This window comes from Labeo rohita, unplaced genomic scaffold, assembly GCF_022985175.1.
Source record: "Labeo rohita strain BAU-BD-2019 unplaced genomic scaffold, IGBB_LRoh.1.0 scaffold_306, whole genome shotgun sequence".
Lineage (NCBI taxonomy): Eukaryota > Metazoa > Chordata > Actinopteri > Cypriniformes > Cyprinidae > Labeo > Labeo rohita.
The window spans coordinates 21,938-38,927 of NW_026129224.1; the positions used below are offsets into that span (position 1 = coordinate 21,938).

General features: G+C 35.8%; 1 protein-coding gene across 1 annotated transcript in view; it reads left to right on the top strand.

Moving 5' to 3' along the window:
• LOC127160257 (peroxidasin homolog) overlaps positions 1-16,990 on the top strand; it is a 64,867-nt gene that overhangs the window by 17,563 nt on the left and 30,314 nt on the right. Inside the window, exons 2-7 of the mRNA XM_051102920.1 lie at positions 9,073-9,144; positions 9,271-9,342; positions 13,490-13,561; positions 14,432-14,503; positions 15,868-15,939; positions 16,422-16,591. Coding sequence (XP_050958877.1) covers positions 9,073-9,144; positions 9,271-9,342; positions 13,490-13,561; positions 14,432-14,503; positions 15,868-15,939; positions 16,422-16,591 — 530 coding nt within the window. The remainder of the gene's footprint in view (positions 1-9,072; positions 9,145-9,270; positions 9,343-13,489; positions 13,562-14,431; positions 14,504-15,867; positions 15,940-16,421; positions 16,592-16,990) is intronic.

Sequence of the window (16,990 nt, forward strand, 5' to 3'; positions counted from 1 at the left end):
ACGTTCATACAGACAGTATTCGAAAATCGACTGTAAGCTGCTGTGTGAACGGGACATTTCGAGACTCACACCTGTAAGTAAATACGGTTGTCAGTCCCAAAAAATGACAGTGTGAACATGGCCACACTCATTTGACTGACACTAAAGCCAAAAGGAAGGTGGTCTTAAGCGACGGGGAGGTAAGTTTGTCTGACTAGAGTGGCTCATATAGGGTACATTGAAAGGGCCCTGAGGTCCGTGGAGAAATCCCAGGTCAACACAGTATCAGGTTGGCCTCAATCTTTGGATTCAATCTTTGAGCCTTTCTGACAAATTTACTGTTGAGGTAATTTTTGCTGACTGACTGGCCAGCCATGAGAGCATGATTCATTATGATGGTTGCCACATACAATTTGAGTGTGGAAGCTCTGGCAGAAAGGTTGATGACACATCACATGTGGACAGGTCTTCATTCCAGACTGCACACCTATCTAAAACCACACACCACTTAAGGGCATAGAGGTGTCTCGTAGATGGGGCTCTAGCCTCCAAAGTTGAGTGAGTTACTCTTGCGGAGAGGTGTAAAGACTCCCGTTGAGGGGCCAAAAGTGAAGTCTTTACAGCTTGGGCCGGGGATGCCAGATCATGCCTCTCGCTTGAGGGAGGAGATCCTTCCTTCATGGAATTGGACAAGGGGCAGCTGACAGCAGCTGAATCAACTCGGGGAACCACATCTGGTTTCTTCACAGTGTGACCACCAGGACGACCGAGCATCAGACGTTCTTGACTTGTCTGATGACCTTAGGAAGCAGGGCAATCAGAAGGAAGGCATACATTTGAGCTCTTGATTTGTTCTGTTATAAAAAAACAACATATGCTGATTAGGTAAGTTTTAAAGCATGGCTGCTGGTTTGAGCTGGTTTAAGCTGGTCCTTAGCTGGTTTAAGCTGGTTCTTAGCTGGTCATGTGCTGGTCCTAAGCTAGTGGTTGATATTGATATTGAAACCAATATTGTGTGTTTTTTTTTTTTTTTTTTTTTTGACAGCCGATGCTGATATCTTAGAGAGCAGGGTGGCCGATGACCGATATAAAGCCAATATATAGAAGTCAACATTTGAATTGGATCTCAAAGGACACCAAAGTTGTACTAGAACAAGAACGCGCATTGTTTGGTTTTAGGACAACTCTGATGAAAGGTTTTGATCCACTTCAGATGTTGACTAGTGTATATAAGTATCTAATTTTTAATTTGAATTATCATTTATAATTATATTTTTTATTTATTTAAATTAATGTTTGAGAAATTTGAAATAATTTAAAATGGAATTATCCTATTACAGTATTTTTCACAAATAAAGAAATATTTAAAAGTATATAAATACAAGTAAAGTAAACACTGTAACCAGCAGGGCACTCTGGGAATCTGGGAAGTTTGTGTGCATTGGGAGTCATATTTTTTTCAACTAAAGCCAAGGTAACACTCATTTTACATGCAGCACACAAATGGATAAAGTGCAGCATAATTTGAAATCACAAGTTTAAAGTTTGTTGATCGCGTGTCTCCAGCGAGGCTGAACCCTTCTCCAGTCCACTTTCAATTAGCACGGACTGACTGTCACACAAAGAGCACGTGATCATGCAGGATACAATTGCACACTTCACAAGATCTCAAAACTAGGTTTGACTAAGTCTGCAAGGTCTGTGGAATTAAATGTTTATTAGACATTTGTTTAAATGATTTAAATGCGTATTTGCTGAATACTGACGTTAAACAAGAAAGGATTATGTTTGCCTTTCTATTACTAATAATATAAAAGCAATCGTTGTGATACTTTGTTGTATACCTTTTAATTCATTTGTTCAACAGTTCGATCTGATTATTAGACAGACTTCTATCCGTATTAGGCAGAACTGATAAACAACAACAGCTAACAATGAAGAGGGAGAATGTGAGTGCTGTGTGCGCAGGCGCTGCTGTTCTCAGCTCCATCAAAATAAAAGTCTCAAACATATCGGCCAAACAGAAAAACTAACTGATATTTGAAAAATGCCAAATATCGGCCGATATATCGACCACTATCCTAAGCAACTAGCTCCTGCTCAGGACCAGCTTAGGACCAGCACATGACCAGCGTAAACCAGCTCATGACCAGCTGAGGACCAGCTTAAACCAGCTCAAACCAGCAGCCATGCTTCAAAACATACCTAACCAGCATATGCTGGATTTTTCAACAGGGGTAGAAGTGCAATATTTCTAATGAAATATAATAAAAAAAAAAAACAGTTATTGAAATTTAAAATCTGATTATATTTTTGGAGCAAAATGATCCTGATTAATCATTCATTATTGTTCATCCCTGACTGGAACACTGTATTGACCAATCATATGTATGACATTGGCAAATTGTGTCACTAATAAAGTCAAAATCAACCAGTCAATGCGTTGTCTGAATGACTAGTCAGTATAAAGAGATTTCTGTGTAGTCAGGCTAGTTTAGAGCAATGTTTGCCAGACTGTATTTTTCAGCAATATTATGAACACAAAACATGGACCTTCAACAAAAGTACATGCACACAAAACAATCAAAAGTCCTCACAAAACAATTTAGGTCAACAGATTCAGCATAGTAATGAAAACACAAATGACCGTAGTAGTGATGGGAAGTTCGGATTATTTTACCGACTCTGACCTTTGAGTCTCAGCAAAATGAACGAATCTTTTTTTTGAGTCATTTCGTTCATTTCGTTCAACTTAGCAAAATATAATTAAAATGTTGTTACTTCCCTAACACATCTACTGCTTACACAAACATTGATCACACTTCAAACAAAACAAAACTATAATGCTATAAGAAACAGAAAAGATAAATTCATTGTTTACCTGGGTCTTTAGTCTATGATTAGCTCACCTCGCCTCTTATCTGACAAGTTTTCGGGTTTGAGTAGTTCGTTCATCACGCGACAGCCCAATAAACTTAACCAACGCAGTCTGAGCCGGAAAGAGAATTGATTAGTTCATCTCTCGAGTCTTCGGGTTTGAGTCGTTCATTCATCACGTGACAGCCCCATAAGATGAACGCACGACTCCAAATACCTGAAGACTCGAAACAGGTGAACTAATTCCAGTACAGAACCTAATAGGATGTTGCGCTGAACAAATCACTCCCCGAGACGACTTGTTCGTCCCGAGTCACTTTAAAGATTCATTCAAAATGAACGAATCGTTCAAGAATGACCCATCACTAGACAGTAGGCAATTTCTTATAACTGAAATGTGTTGATGAAGGTGCTTAAAGGCAATGTAGAGATGTTTTATTTGTCTACTTTTAAAGCTACTAAATGAACAGAATCTCAGTAGGTTCATTAACAAACTAGTTGGTTATTGGATGACTAGTCCACCTTTCTTAGGCTTATCTTACTAAGGAATGGTGTGAATGTGTCGAGTATGTTTTGCAGAGCACTAGATAAGCTCAGTCTGTTCTCAGGGTGTTTCCTGAGGCGGATGGATGCCTGCTGGAATCTGCGCAGCCTGTGTCTGAGCACGTCTCTGTGATGGGGGTGTCCCTCAACCGAGGGGCTGTGAAGCAAGGTCGTTTATCTTCTGCCGTTTCAGAAGAACAGACAACCAGCATTGAACCGCAGTGAAAGAATATTTCTGGTCACACTAACAGTTGCATGACTCCCAGGGAAACATAAAAAAAGTCTTGGCGTAGGGTCTTTATGGCAGAGAAACATTTTCCAACATCTCTTTCACTCACTTACTCAGTTCAATTGGCAAAAGTAGGAAAACAACAAAGACTTTTACCTGTCTGTAATTGACTGCTTTTTACTTTCCTTATGTGAAAATTAATCAAGAATGTTTCCTGTTCGTCTGTAATACAGGACCAATTTATAGTGTGTACATTGGAGGGAAAGTCTTGTGCTTGATTTGGGCCAGACATGTGACCAGAATTGACCCACAAATTAAATAGTTGCCTGAGAGAAATTATTCTGTCATAAAACTATACTGATTACCTTTAAGGTTGGGTTGTTTGTCTATTTATCACTAGTTACTAATAAGTTTTAATTAATTAGAATGAATTACTTCTGAAGAACATTAGTGAATGCTTTTGACCAGTACAGATTTGCACAGATGAACAGAAGAGCAATACATTGGTGAAAAACAAATGCCATTCTTCAGAGAAAGAGGCATATAACCTCATCTGGTCAATGTTCTTTAACCAGAGAAATTTATAATAGCACATTCGTTGGTAGTCAACTGGTCAAAGTAGTTTTTAAATGCAAGTTATTCAATATTACACATTTAAAAAGAAGTTGCATTTAACTACATAAGCTGTATAGCCATTATTTTCTAAACTTTTTCCTCACTGTCATACAGATGTACTTGTTGTTTTTACTTTTGTCTGGATTTTTTTTTTTTTTTTCATTTCTGGGTGTTCTTGCTTATCTGTAAATTGACATGCATGTGTTACTGCAGTCATTGTATGTGAGATTTTAATTTTAATTTCCAACCTATTTGGTTTGATTTTAAGCAGTAGATATTTTTAAACAATAGTTGAGTTAAATAAAACAGCCCAGCATGTTATCATTAAATATTAATGTCTATCATTAAACCCAACCGCTGGGTTTGTTTCACTGGGTTGCTGAAATGACCAAAATTGGGTTGTTCTTAAAGGCGGGTGTACACGGTGTGATTTTTGAGGTCGTACGAGCTCGCATGCGATTTTTTTTTTTTTTGGTTATCGGAGGAAATCGTCTCTTCTCGTATGGTCGGGGCTCGTATGGTGTGTGAGAAATTACGAGACGAGCAGAGTGCCTTACGAGCACTTTCCGACCTTACAATCATTTTTAAACATGTCAAAAAACTTCGGGAGCTGTCGGATTGAAAGCGTGACGTGTGTGCTGTTGAACGAGCCGATTTGTTGAGCAAACTGGAAATGACCAATCAGAAAACCATATAGCAAAAGTCCTGAAGGCAGTTTTATGATTCTGCATTACTGTTCTTCCACAACAATACAACATGTAAGATGCAGTATGTATACAATAATACCTAAACTCTCCAGCATTTTAACATGTATAAAAACAACGTCACAAATTGCAGAAACTTGCATGACACGCAATGATTGTGTAATTTACAATATCTTCCACGACGACGATTAAGAAAAGAAAGTCCATGTTGTTCTCTGCCCTTCAGCCAAACTCTTTGCCATGCCCTTCATTTTCTTTTCTTTTTTTGCTGCCACAAAGAAAAGGATCTCTTCCTCAGAGTCCATGTTTTTGGCGCGGAACTTCGTGAATGTGATTGCCTCGGAAATCGGCAGGTTTTAAAATCGTGCCGTGTACCACTGCGTCCGTAAACAAAGTCACTCGTGACGTGTGCGTGGCCATACGGTCTTCCGACTGTCCGAATTCGCACCGTGTACGGCCGCCCTAACCCAGTATTTTCTAAAGTGTATAATCACAATTTACTGTCTTATTTAATTTCAAATATTCAGCTGATTTAAATGATTCACTAATCTGAGCTTTGGCTACATGTTTTCACCAGAACTAAACTTTTGTAGATGTAAGGTAAGAATGAGTTTACCGGAAGTGATATTTGTATTACCATAGAAGGATTTTGTTTGCTAATGTGCAGTCCAGATGTTTTCACTTGTAGAATTTCCATGGAAGTTTTCATGTCAATGTATAATGCCTGGGAAATCAAGTCAAAGATTGTAGATGCCGGCTGTAAATAAGATGTTTGATGTTTATCCAAGAAGTTTAATCAGTTGTCTAGTGGGAATTCTAGAGGAATTCCCAGCATTTCAGTTTATGTCTACTGTGACCTCTCAATACCTCTAATAGTTGGAGTAACACACCTGCCGGTGTAAATGGAGTAAAACATTGAAGTAGCTGTTCCAGCATGATGTGGGTGTCCTCCTTCATTTTTTTTTTTTTTCTTGTGTGACACCACCTATGTTGTTGTTGTTGTTACACAAGAATATAAAGCAGTTCTTTTCTTTCGCAAGTCTATAAACAGTGTTGGGGCTAACACATTACAAGTACTGTGAGTTACGTAATCAGATTACTTTATTTCAAGTAACTAGTAAAGTAACGCATTTTTTTTTTTTTATTTTACAAGAAAATATTAGTTACTTTGTCAAATAAGTAATGCCAGCTATGTTTTCCTATTTATTGACTGACAAGTCTCCTGTCCCCATGTTGAGAGAAATCAGGAGTAAGGGTAGGGAGGGGAAAATAGGCTTTGTGCGGGCTGCTGCTGTGTGAACTTGATGTTACTGTAGCTCTAGACTAAATGTCAACATGCATTAATTCATCTCTGTATTCCTCAAAATGAATCAAAACAGTGAAATGCAAACTCTGAACATGACGCAAACCTGCACTTATTAAATATTTTAGCTAATACAAATGTCCTTCATGTATTTAATCCCATTTTATTAACCAGTGTCTTTGCTGCTGACCTTCGATGATCCAATTCAACCATACTAATAGTAAAAATTACTTTAGATAAACAAACATTTGTTCTTATTTATTTATTTATTTATTTTATTGCTGAAGTGTGTTGAATTTTCTTTTCCTGCATTCTGCTGTACAGATGTGAATTTACTTTTATTTCAGCCTGAGGCTTATAAAATATAACTTTTTATATTTAAAACAAACAAGCAAGCCCTGCCCAGATTTAAAAAGTAACTCAAAATAACGTAATGCATTACTTTCCATAAAAAGTAACTAAGTAACATAATTAGTTACTTTTTTATGGAGTAACACAATATTGTAATGGATTACTTTTAAAAGTAACTACAAATCTGAATTAATTCTAACTTGGTTTGACTCACTCATAATGCTAACTTTAAATGCTTTGGCATTGTCTGGATCAATTTAAAGCTCTGCTACTAGAACTCCTTAATATCACTTAATGAACAGAAAAACATCTTAAAAACTTTAAAGTGGACACAACAGAAAGTGCACATTGAAAACTTTAATGAAAATTTTGTTCTTACTTTTGTTCTTACATTTTGAAAATTCTGTCATAATTCTCATCTTTATGTCAGTGGAAACCTCAGCTTCTTTCTTTACATGACAAAAGAGATTTGTAATGACATGAGGATGATATATATCAAAAGCACATTGTAGCAGTAATCTTGTGAAAAGCTTGTGGACCTGGTTATTAGATGATGTTCATTCCCTGTTCTCTGAGATTGAGATTGTTCTACAAAGATGCCTGTGTGAAGGTAGTTTATACAGTTGTTTGGTACTGTTTGGTAGTTTTTGCAAGCCAAATCAATGTTTTGATCTCTTTGAGAGAAAAAACAGCCAGCCTTTGACTGCTTGTAATGCAGTCCTTGAGTTATTTGTCATAATAGGGTAATTTCAATTATGATGCCAATGAAGATACTAAGCACTAGTACCCTACCATAATACCGCATGTTTCAGTTTACTGGTAAATGCACCAAAGACACAACATAATCGTCAAGTATGGCTTCAGTGTGATTTAATTTTATTTTATTTTTTTCAAAGCAGCAGCACTGAGGACTTTGTCATAATACTAGCAATCCAACTGTGGCAAGATAAACCTCCTGAAGATTAAGCATGATGAGGAAGAATTCTTGGGAGGAACCAGACTCAGTATGGCTTAAATAAGTGTCTAGGCCAAAGTATAAAATATTGTAATAGTCACTTGATAATTTGTTATTAAATAATGTGATAGTTGGTAACTGTAAATTTGGAGCCCAGCCTGTGCTTAAGCAGTGAGATCCAAGCAGTGTTCAGGGGAATATCCTTCATCTGCTGGCTTTTGGCATGACAAACATCAGATATGGCTCCTGAGAAAAGATGAATTATATGTGGGGGATAATGGGAATTGTTGGCTGGGCTGGATCTGATCAGAACAGAAGCTTGTGAGGTAGAGTCAGAGAAAATTGTGATAATGCTAGACGTATTTCCTATTTATGGTTATATCCTGAGAATAATAGTTGGGATTCCAGGAGACCTAACAATACAGCACAGTTGAGCATGTGTCTATAAAAAGTTAGCTGTATGGCTGGCTAGAGAGATGAGTCTAGACTCAAGCTGAGTGAGTGTATTGTGAATGTATTTTAGAGGCCATGAAGGAAAGGGATATACAGCCTCTGGTGGATTTGGGAGAGTTAAAGATTGAATGCACAACTTCTGCCTCACTCATTGCATTTACAATAACTTGTCATTATTATGTGTAATAACTTTTTATATTTGCCTACATTCTCAGTGTACTCACATTAAATGAATAAAATGCCATGAAATTTGCGTGATCTTTTAGAGTCAGAAATAGATGTTGCTCAGTCAGGACTGACTACGTACAGTACAGACTTAAAGAAATTAAGCTTTATTTCCATGATGATGCATGCTGCGATTTGAATTTCAATACAACACAGAGCAATATTTTAACAGAAGCTTGTATTGTATTACTCATTGTATGTTCGAATCAATTTCAGATACCAAATGTATGTTCATGTGCAATATTTCCTGCATTGCGTACATAAAGAAATATATTTTGCACTCTAAAAACTGCTGGGTTAAACAACCTAGCGCTGGGTAAAATATGCAAAAACCCAGCGGTTAGGTTGTTTTAACCCAGCGGTTGGTGTAAATGCTCCTGACACATATACTTCAAACTTGCAAAATTCCAGCCTCAGCCCAATCAGTAGAAACAGTACTTACATAGAAACCTATACAAAGCCAATAGCCCGAAAGAAATGCTAATTTTAAAGAAATATGTCAGATGGATTTAGGGGCTTTTGCATCTGAACTCTTCATATACATACCTTAAAAAATAATTCTGTGTGACTGATACACTTCAAATCGGGTGTGTTCTAAACTGACGGCAGTTTAGGACACAATGAGCGATCTAGTCATTATTTAGATCAGTGGTTCGGACCCACAATGGCTGATAAATATTATAAAAATTGTTGTTTTTTTTTTTTTTTGTTTTTTTTAAATAATGCCTGTTATGGATTGTCACTAAATATTGTTAAATGTCATACTAACTCTTTGAGCCTATAATACAGCAATGGCATATGCTTTTTTGATCTAAGTATGTTTACCTTTTGTTTCCAGAGATCTGAGATTCAACAAAATTAAGGATTTACAGCCAGGCTCTTTCAGACGACTAAAAAACCTCAATACACTGTAAGTGTCAATGTTTTGTGAATTGGTTTATTGAAACACGCACCTCATAAACCTAAACTGAGCATGTATGTTTGTTTGAAACCATATGTTTTGATGTATAATACATTTATTTTCTCTTTCTATAAGCCTTTTAAATAACAACCACATTAGAAGAATCCCAAGAGGAGCCTTTGAAGATTTGGAAAACCTGAAATATCTGTGAGTTATTCTTTACATCATTTGATTGCTTCTGAAAACAGAGAAAGACTGAAAAAATACAAATGCATAAAGGGTGATGCTTTATGCACAATAGCTTCCCAGCTTGAGTCAAGTAATAATAATTTAAAAGCATAGCTACTGTGTAACCACTGACTGAAAGCATATCGTAAAGTTCAAGTGTACATTATTGTAGGTGATATATGATAAAAATGTTCCCTTTTACTTGATTTCAGAACTATGAGCCAACATGTCACACCATGCTCACCACATGCATGAATGATTCAGTCATTATTACTGCCACTATTTTACACAGAAAAGAGTTGCTCTCACACATGTGGGGAACTTAATTGTCTGCACTGTAAAATTATCTGTCTGACAGCCCTGACCCAATAGCACAGAGATCAGAGTCAGGCGGAGCTGTAATAATTGCTTTCTGGGCAGACGCTGCACAGTTCCTGTCTTTGTTCGTCACAGGGCAATTTGAGAATCTGTAACTTTAGTTGTGGTGAGAGCAGCCTGTGTTTATATTTAAATAGAGTCAGTTGTTTGAAATGTTTCACACCTGGTTTTTCCTAGATAACATCTAGACTCTGCTAGTAAGAGAATACAGTAAGCAAAATAAATAAAAAAAATTTGCTTCAAGAAGATGAAGCTTATTTTTATTTTTAGGGCAACCAAGAAAAATTAATTTTGCATTGTGACATTAATTATTATTATTACATTATTATTGTGACATCCTTCTTCACCCCTTAATATCATTGCTGTAAAGCAAAAATTAATAATTAATTAATTAATTAGTTTGTATGTACTGGCTTTAATTAATGCTGATTTACATAACAATTACGGTAATAAGAAAATGGTACTTTTTTTTTTGAAAATAGCGATAGATGCATTCTATTTACACCAAGTGAAAATAGCAGTATTTCGTTAGTGATATACTATTTACACTACGTGCAAACAGCTGTAGATTCTATTTACACTGTTAAAATTATTGCAAACAGTGGCAATTATCTGCACCTCACTATTGTAGTACATTATAAAATATATTGCAATAATAACGTATTGAATGTAAATTTATAATTTTATTTCAAAGTATTAAATGGATGCTGCCTTATTGGGACAATATAAGCCCTTCTTACACCTAACCTAACCCTACGATGCTTCAACTTTTGGATTATTTCCTTCATTTTACTGAAAATAAATGCCTTTCCGATGTGAACCCAGGTCGATTGTGTCAAAAAAGATTACGTGCTTTACCATCTACGCCACTGGAGCTGTTGTCAGACTATCGTCTTTTGCAGTGTTGACTTGCCAGATCACAAGTTGGTGGACAAGTTAGTGTAATTATCCTCTGCCAACAAGGCGGGCTGTTCGCACTTGGTGTAAATAGACACTCAAAAAAACAAAAAAAAAAAGACTAAATGCAATACAGAAAATCTTAATGGACCTAAAAAAATCATCATAGCTATAGAAATTCTGCCAAAACAAACAAAAAAGTAGCCAGCTCTCAGTGTATACATCACTAAAATCCCTTTTTAAGAACTATAATACAAAAATATTTGTATAACTCACTGGTGATTGACCCTGGACTGCTGTGAAGTCCAAATAATCCCTACAAGAGGCTGAACAATTAGAGTCCACTGTTATTCTAGTGCTGGTTGTCTAAAAGACAAATGCTCACACCATATGTGTCACTCCAGATAAACATACTGAAGGTTATGAGTCTCAGGCTTAGTATTAATCAATTCATTAACTGCTCTTGGGTAGTACAATCATCAGACACATGTGATAGTTCACACAATCATGATGTCCAGCTATGGAGTCGTCTGAATAAGCCCTTCTAAATTTTCCCTTGTGGTTACTCAACCATGGTATCTGACTAATCTTCCAGACAAAGTGAAAGTAACCTGTGTTCTGAGTGGCTGGTTTGGCATTTTACCACTGTAATTCAGATACTGTAAACACTGAACAGTGTTTGGCATGAGAAAACCTCACATTTTTTCAGGGTTAGTACAACTAGATTAAAAAAAAATAAGAATAATATATATATATATATATATATATATATATATATATAATTTATTTATTGCTTTTTTCAGTTAACGTTTATATTTAGTTTAACTTAATGTACTAATATAATTAAAACTAAACCTGAAATAAAAATGAATAATTATATGGATAAAAAATTATAACAACAAAAGGCCAACATGTTATTCATTAATGTTATTCGTTATTCATATGTCCACCTTATTTTTCCCATAAGATCCTAACTTACATTGAAGTAAAACAATCGAAAGTGGGGGAAAATCTCACTGTGAAATAAATGCTTTCTTTAGTTCATGTTGGCCACAATTATTGGCACTCAATTATTGCAATGTCCTTTTCTTAAGATAACAGCTCTGAGTTTTCTCCTATACTGCCTGAAGAGTTTGGAGAACACCTGACAAAGATCAGAGACCATTCCTTTATGCAGAATCTTTCCAGATGCTTTAGATTCACAGCTCCATGTTGGTGCATTTTTGTATCTGGAAGGGTTTGGTGCAAAAAGCTTGTTTCTTAGTTTCATCTAAGCATAGAAGCCAGTGCCATTTGAAGTTCCAGTCATGTCTGACAACTGAATATGCTGGATATGATGTAGGGGCTGTTTAATATATATTTTTAAGATTTCTGACCCCAAGACTCAATTAATCTCTGCAATTCTCCAGCTCTGATCCTTGGAGAGTCTTTGGCCTCCTCCTCAGCCTGTATTAGAACAATATAGACATATGTCCTCTTTCAGGCAAATTTGTAACATCTTTAGTTGATTGGAACTTCTTAATTATTGCCCTGATTTTGGAAATAGGGATTTTCAATGCTTTAGCTCTTTTCTTACAGCCACCTTCTATTTTGTGAAGCTCAACAATCTTGTTCTGTACATCAGAACTATATTCTTTGGTTTTACTCCTTGTGATGGGTGATTAAGGAAATTTGACCTTTGACCTCATATTTATAATCCTGTGGAACAGGAAGACATGGCTGGACAATTTCATGCTCCTAGTGTGCTAAAAATGTAAATATGAATGGAAATATACTTCAGAGATTTTTATATTCATAAGAATTAGCAAAAAGGGTGCCAATAATTGTGGCCAGCATACATTAGCATTAATGAAGATTATCTCCCCAACATTCAATTGTTTTACTTCAGTGATAGGTTAGATTTTTTTTTTTTTTTTTTTTTTTTTTAATGAAAGATCAAAAAGATAAACAATGCAGATTTATTTTCACAGCCACTTTAGCTCATATTTACCAAGGGTGCCAATATTAGTGGAGGGCACTGTAATGTGTCATCTGCTTCCAGATATTTTTAGCTGTACAAAACAGCTCTTTTTGCAGCTTGATTTTTTTTTTTTTTTTTTTTTTGTTTTGTTTTTGTTTTTGTTTTTGGCATTTTTGCCTTTTATTAGGAAAGGACAGTATTGTAGACAGGAAGAGAGATGGGGGGATGAGATCAGGAAAGGTCCACAAGCCGGGACTCAAACTTGGGACGCCCGAAGCACAACGGTGCTCACGCTGCCCACCAGGCTATTGGTGGGGACTTGAACTGATATTTCTTACCATATTACTTGAACTGAAACCTGGACAATAAACAGGACATGTTAGGAATTTAAATATTCAAGGACTTTTTTTTCTGGTTTCTGGAAATTCTGAAAACAAAAAGCATTTTTCCTAATAATCTTAGACTTGATCATGGTCTGAGTGATATTCCCATAACAGCAATAACTTGAACAGCTCTCAAAAAGTCACAAAGTATCTATTCAAATATTGAATACTTGAATGGGAAGACACTGCATGTCTGCAGCATTTACTTCCAGTGGGATGGTGTCATAGTTCTCAAGGTCATAGGATCATGTGGTTTATGTGACTGAGAGCTGGTTCTCAACGGCCCACTGTCCCTAGACAGGAAAACCACAACCAACTTCAATTCCTGTTTCCCACAGGCCACCCCTTCTGTGTTATCAATATAATCGCTGCATTATCCGATATTAAAAAAATTTTTTTTTCTTTATTTCCGTGTGTACATGTAGCATGTTTTTTTTTTTTTTTCTTTGAACTGTCCCTCAATGTTTGACACTCACTATGTACTACTATTCCCAAATATTCCTTTCAGCTATTTGTACAAGAATGAAATCCAGGCAATAGACAGAGAAGCTTTTAAGGGGCTCGTCTCTCTAGAACAACTGTAAGTAACCATTTGCCCTGTCACCTCCTGTCTAGTTTTTAATATCTCTCTATGTTACCTCTTACTAAAAGAAATATGACAACCAACATCTTTGGATCTGAAAGTAAAGAGATAAAGGAATAGTTTACTCATAATGAAAGTTGTTATTACTAAATTGTCCTTCCTTTTAGATTTTACAGAGAACCACTTGGGATCAATAGCTCATATTTTAATATTCCACTTTTTATGTTGGTAACATGATTATTTAGTAATATCTGCCATGATGTCATAAACCTCTGGCTCGCACCTGGCTAGATTTTACATAATATTGTAGTATTATAATAATCATAATAGTGTCGGGTCGTGCACAGGTTATTCATTTAAAAAAGCATCCATGATTTTGATAGGCTTGTGCAATGTCCAGAAAACCATACGTCAAGAAGACATAAACACATTTTACAATCACCTCAGGTATTTCTTATATTCTCCATGATCCTTTGACTGTTATTGTTAACCTCATTTAAAAACCATAGTATATTTGCCTTGTAGCAAGGGTTATTTATTATGTCACAGAGTTGGAAATTTGTTATTGCCTTGCTCATATTGTTCAAGTCAACATGAAATTAAGCTACAGCATATTTGCCTTCCTAAAACACGTCCTGGATCTTACATGATTAACTGGTGCACATTGTTTTAAAGAAAATAAAATAATAGTTTCCATCCAACAAATTGTCAGTATATTCAATAGAAGTAAATCAGGTAGAACAAATGTTTGTGTTGACAGACATAAAAAAAAAAATGTCATGTAAATAACATTCAAAATGAAGCAAAATAAATGTGTGGGAAGCTGTGTTTATGGCCAGTAAAACAATGTGCATATGACTCTCACAGATACCTGCACTTCAACAACATTGAGTCACTGGAGCCAGAGTCTTTCTCTCATCTACCCAAGCTTGAGCGACTGTAAGTTACGCATGCATCTCAGACCTCACAACCACTCAGATCCCTACATGTTTAGTCATGATTACACATCCTTTTTAAAATTAGACCAAAAAAGATGAGCATGTAATACTAATGTGTGCAATAAGCTGTCTAGCAGCAGTTTTCAAAGCTTTTCTTGTAGTGCCTTAATTCAGGTCACTCAATTATACACTTCTCAGGTCTTTCTCTTTACTCAAAAACACATTAAATAGCATTTAATGTCAACATGTCCTCTGCTGATCCAGCCTTGTGCAAACTAACATTCCACTGCCCAGTTTCAGTTAATGCAACAAAATGATTCACAAATGCGTTAAGTAAACCTTGATTTTACATTTTTAAGTGGTTTGTGTTGTTCTAGGTCAAATTGTACAAGTAGCATAAATTATTTTTTTTACAGTGTTGCTGGTCTCATTCCTTTCTGTTGACCCAAATTCTAAGTGTTTGGAGACTGTGGCGGTGAATTCACCCACACACATTCTGATGTCTTTCAAAGACGGAAAAGTCACTTGTACATAAGCAGGGGCTAAAACATGAGTTGGGGACCAATTTACTACTGGAGTTTACAAACAAGTTAGAAGCTGGTGAATAAGTGAAAATGTAAAAAAAAATCTGCATCTGGATGCTGATTAATGAAACTAACCCTCTTACTGTTTATTTGACTAGTTGTAAACAGTAATGTCATCCCTGGGAAAGTAACCCCATCTGACCTAGTAAAACATAAGAACATCCCTGTGGACCTTCATTTTTTGCATCTCTATTCCACAGAGCATATAAACTAAACAAAATTTTGGAATAATTATTTTTTTTCTTCTGCTCACCATGGCTGCACTTATTTGATTAAAAATAGTAATACTATTAAATATTATTACAATTTTATCTGTTTTTTAAAGTAATGTATTTTAAAGTGTTATTAAAGCTAAATTTTCAGCAGTCATTCCACTACAAAAAACTTAGATACAAATTTATCAGGTATTTTATCAGAAATAATTTGTTTTCCGAACTGCTACAGGTGTCACAGCCATGTGAACTGGTGCTTTGCAAAAATGTAAACAATTTTATTTTAACCAAAGAATTGACACAAGAGTTTGTTTTGTTTTCTCTATCATAATCCGAAAAACTTGAGTCAGATCACCTTTAAAACAAATAGCATACTTACCTCAACAAAACACAATTTGAGTACAATACCACTCATAGATTAGATGCCACAGATTAAACAAATCACCTTAAATATGAACACTAGTATAGTGATGCTTTTTTAGCTTGTGTTGTGTTTTTTTTTTTCTGTCCTGGTTACAGATTTGATATGCCTCATTTGTAAATACACACTTTTGAAATTGCATACGCAGGTTTCTGCACAACAACAGAATTACTCATCTTGCATTAGGAACCTTCTCCCAGCTGCAGTCCATGAAGAGACTGTGAGTATTATTCAAGCTTATTTACAGTTGGGTAAAGCAGTAGTTTGCTCAGAGATTGTTTTAGCAGTTAGTTAAAAATTAGAGCTTGGAAAACTTTTGAAAAGTTGTCTGTCTTCCACTTTAGCTACCAAAACTTTATAAGTGATGCATATGATCAAAATATTTAGTCCAGTATTGTTTTAATTTTATTATTTTATTTTTATTCAAACTTTGAATAGGTTTTCATTTTAAAGATATAATATATAAGATATATATATATATATATATATATACATAAAAATGAAAAAAATGCAGCTTACTTTACTTTTTTTTTTAAATATGGTTTTAATTTCAGTCAACTGTAATTACCCTGATTTAGTATCATACCTTTAAATGAGGATGTTAAAAAGTCAATTTTATTAACAGGCAGTTCATTCAAAGTTTTGAACTACTGTTATTTTAACAAAATCAAATTTTCATTTTGGGTTTGTGTGTGTTTATAGGCGCCTTGACTCAAACTCACTGCACTGTGACTGTGAACTGCTGTGGTTGGCTGATCTGTTGAAGCAGTACGCAGAGTCCGGTAACGCGCAAGCTGCAGCTACTTGCGACTATCCAAACCGCTTGCAGGGACGCTCTGTCGCAACTCTCACTGCAGAGGAGCTCAACTGTGGTGAGGCCATTCACAGGCATAAACGCACTTCACACACTAATATACACGTTCTATTCAAATCAAAAACAAAATGATCAACTGGCACTAATTTATTGAAATAATTACAGCATCTGCCCCCATCACCACATCCGCATGATTCTACTCGATGGGACCACTCAATGTCTCTGAACATGTTAGTCATCATAATAAATAACAGATGCTGATCTGGTTTTGTGAGCTGGATTATGGAGAGATTTCCCAGATGTGTCATTGTTCGCATGCTACGCCACCTCCTCATCAGTGTTGGAGGGAGTGAAGGGTCAAACGTGATTCTTTTCATTTTAACCATCTGTGAAACAAATATGGGTCAACTCTACTGGGCTTTCTTACGTCAGAATTGTCGGCTGGGAAAAAGCAGTT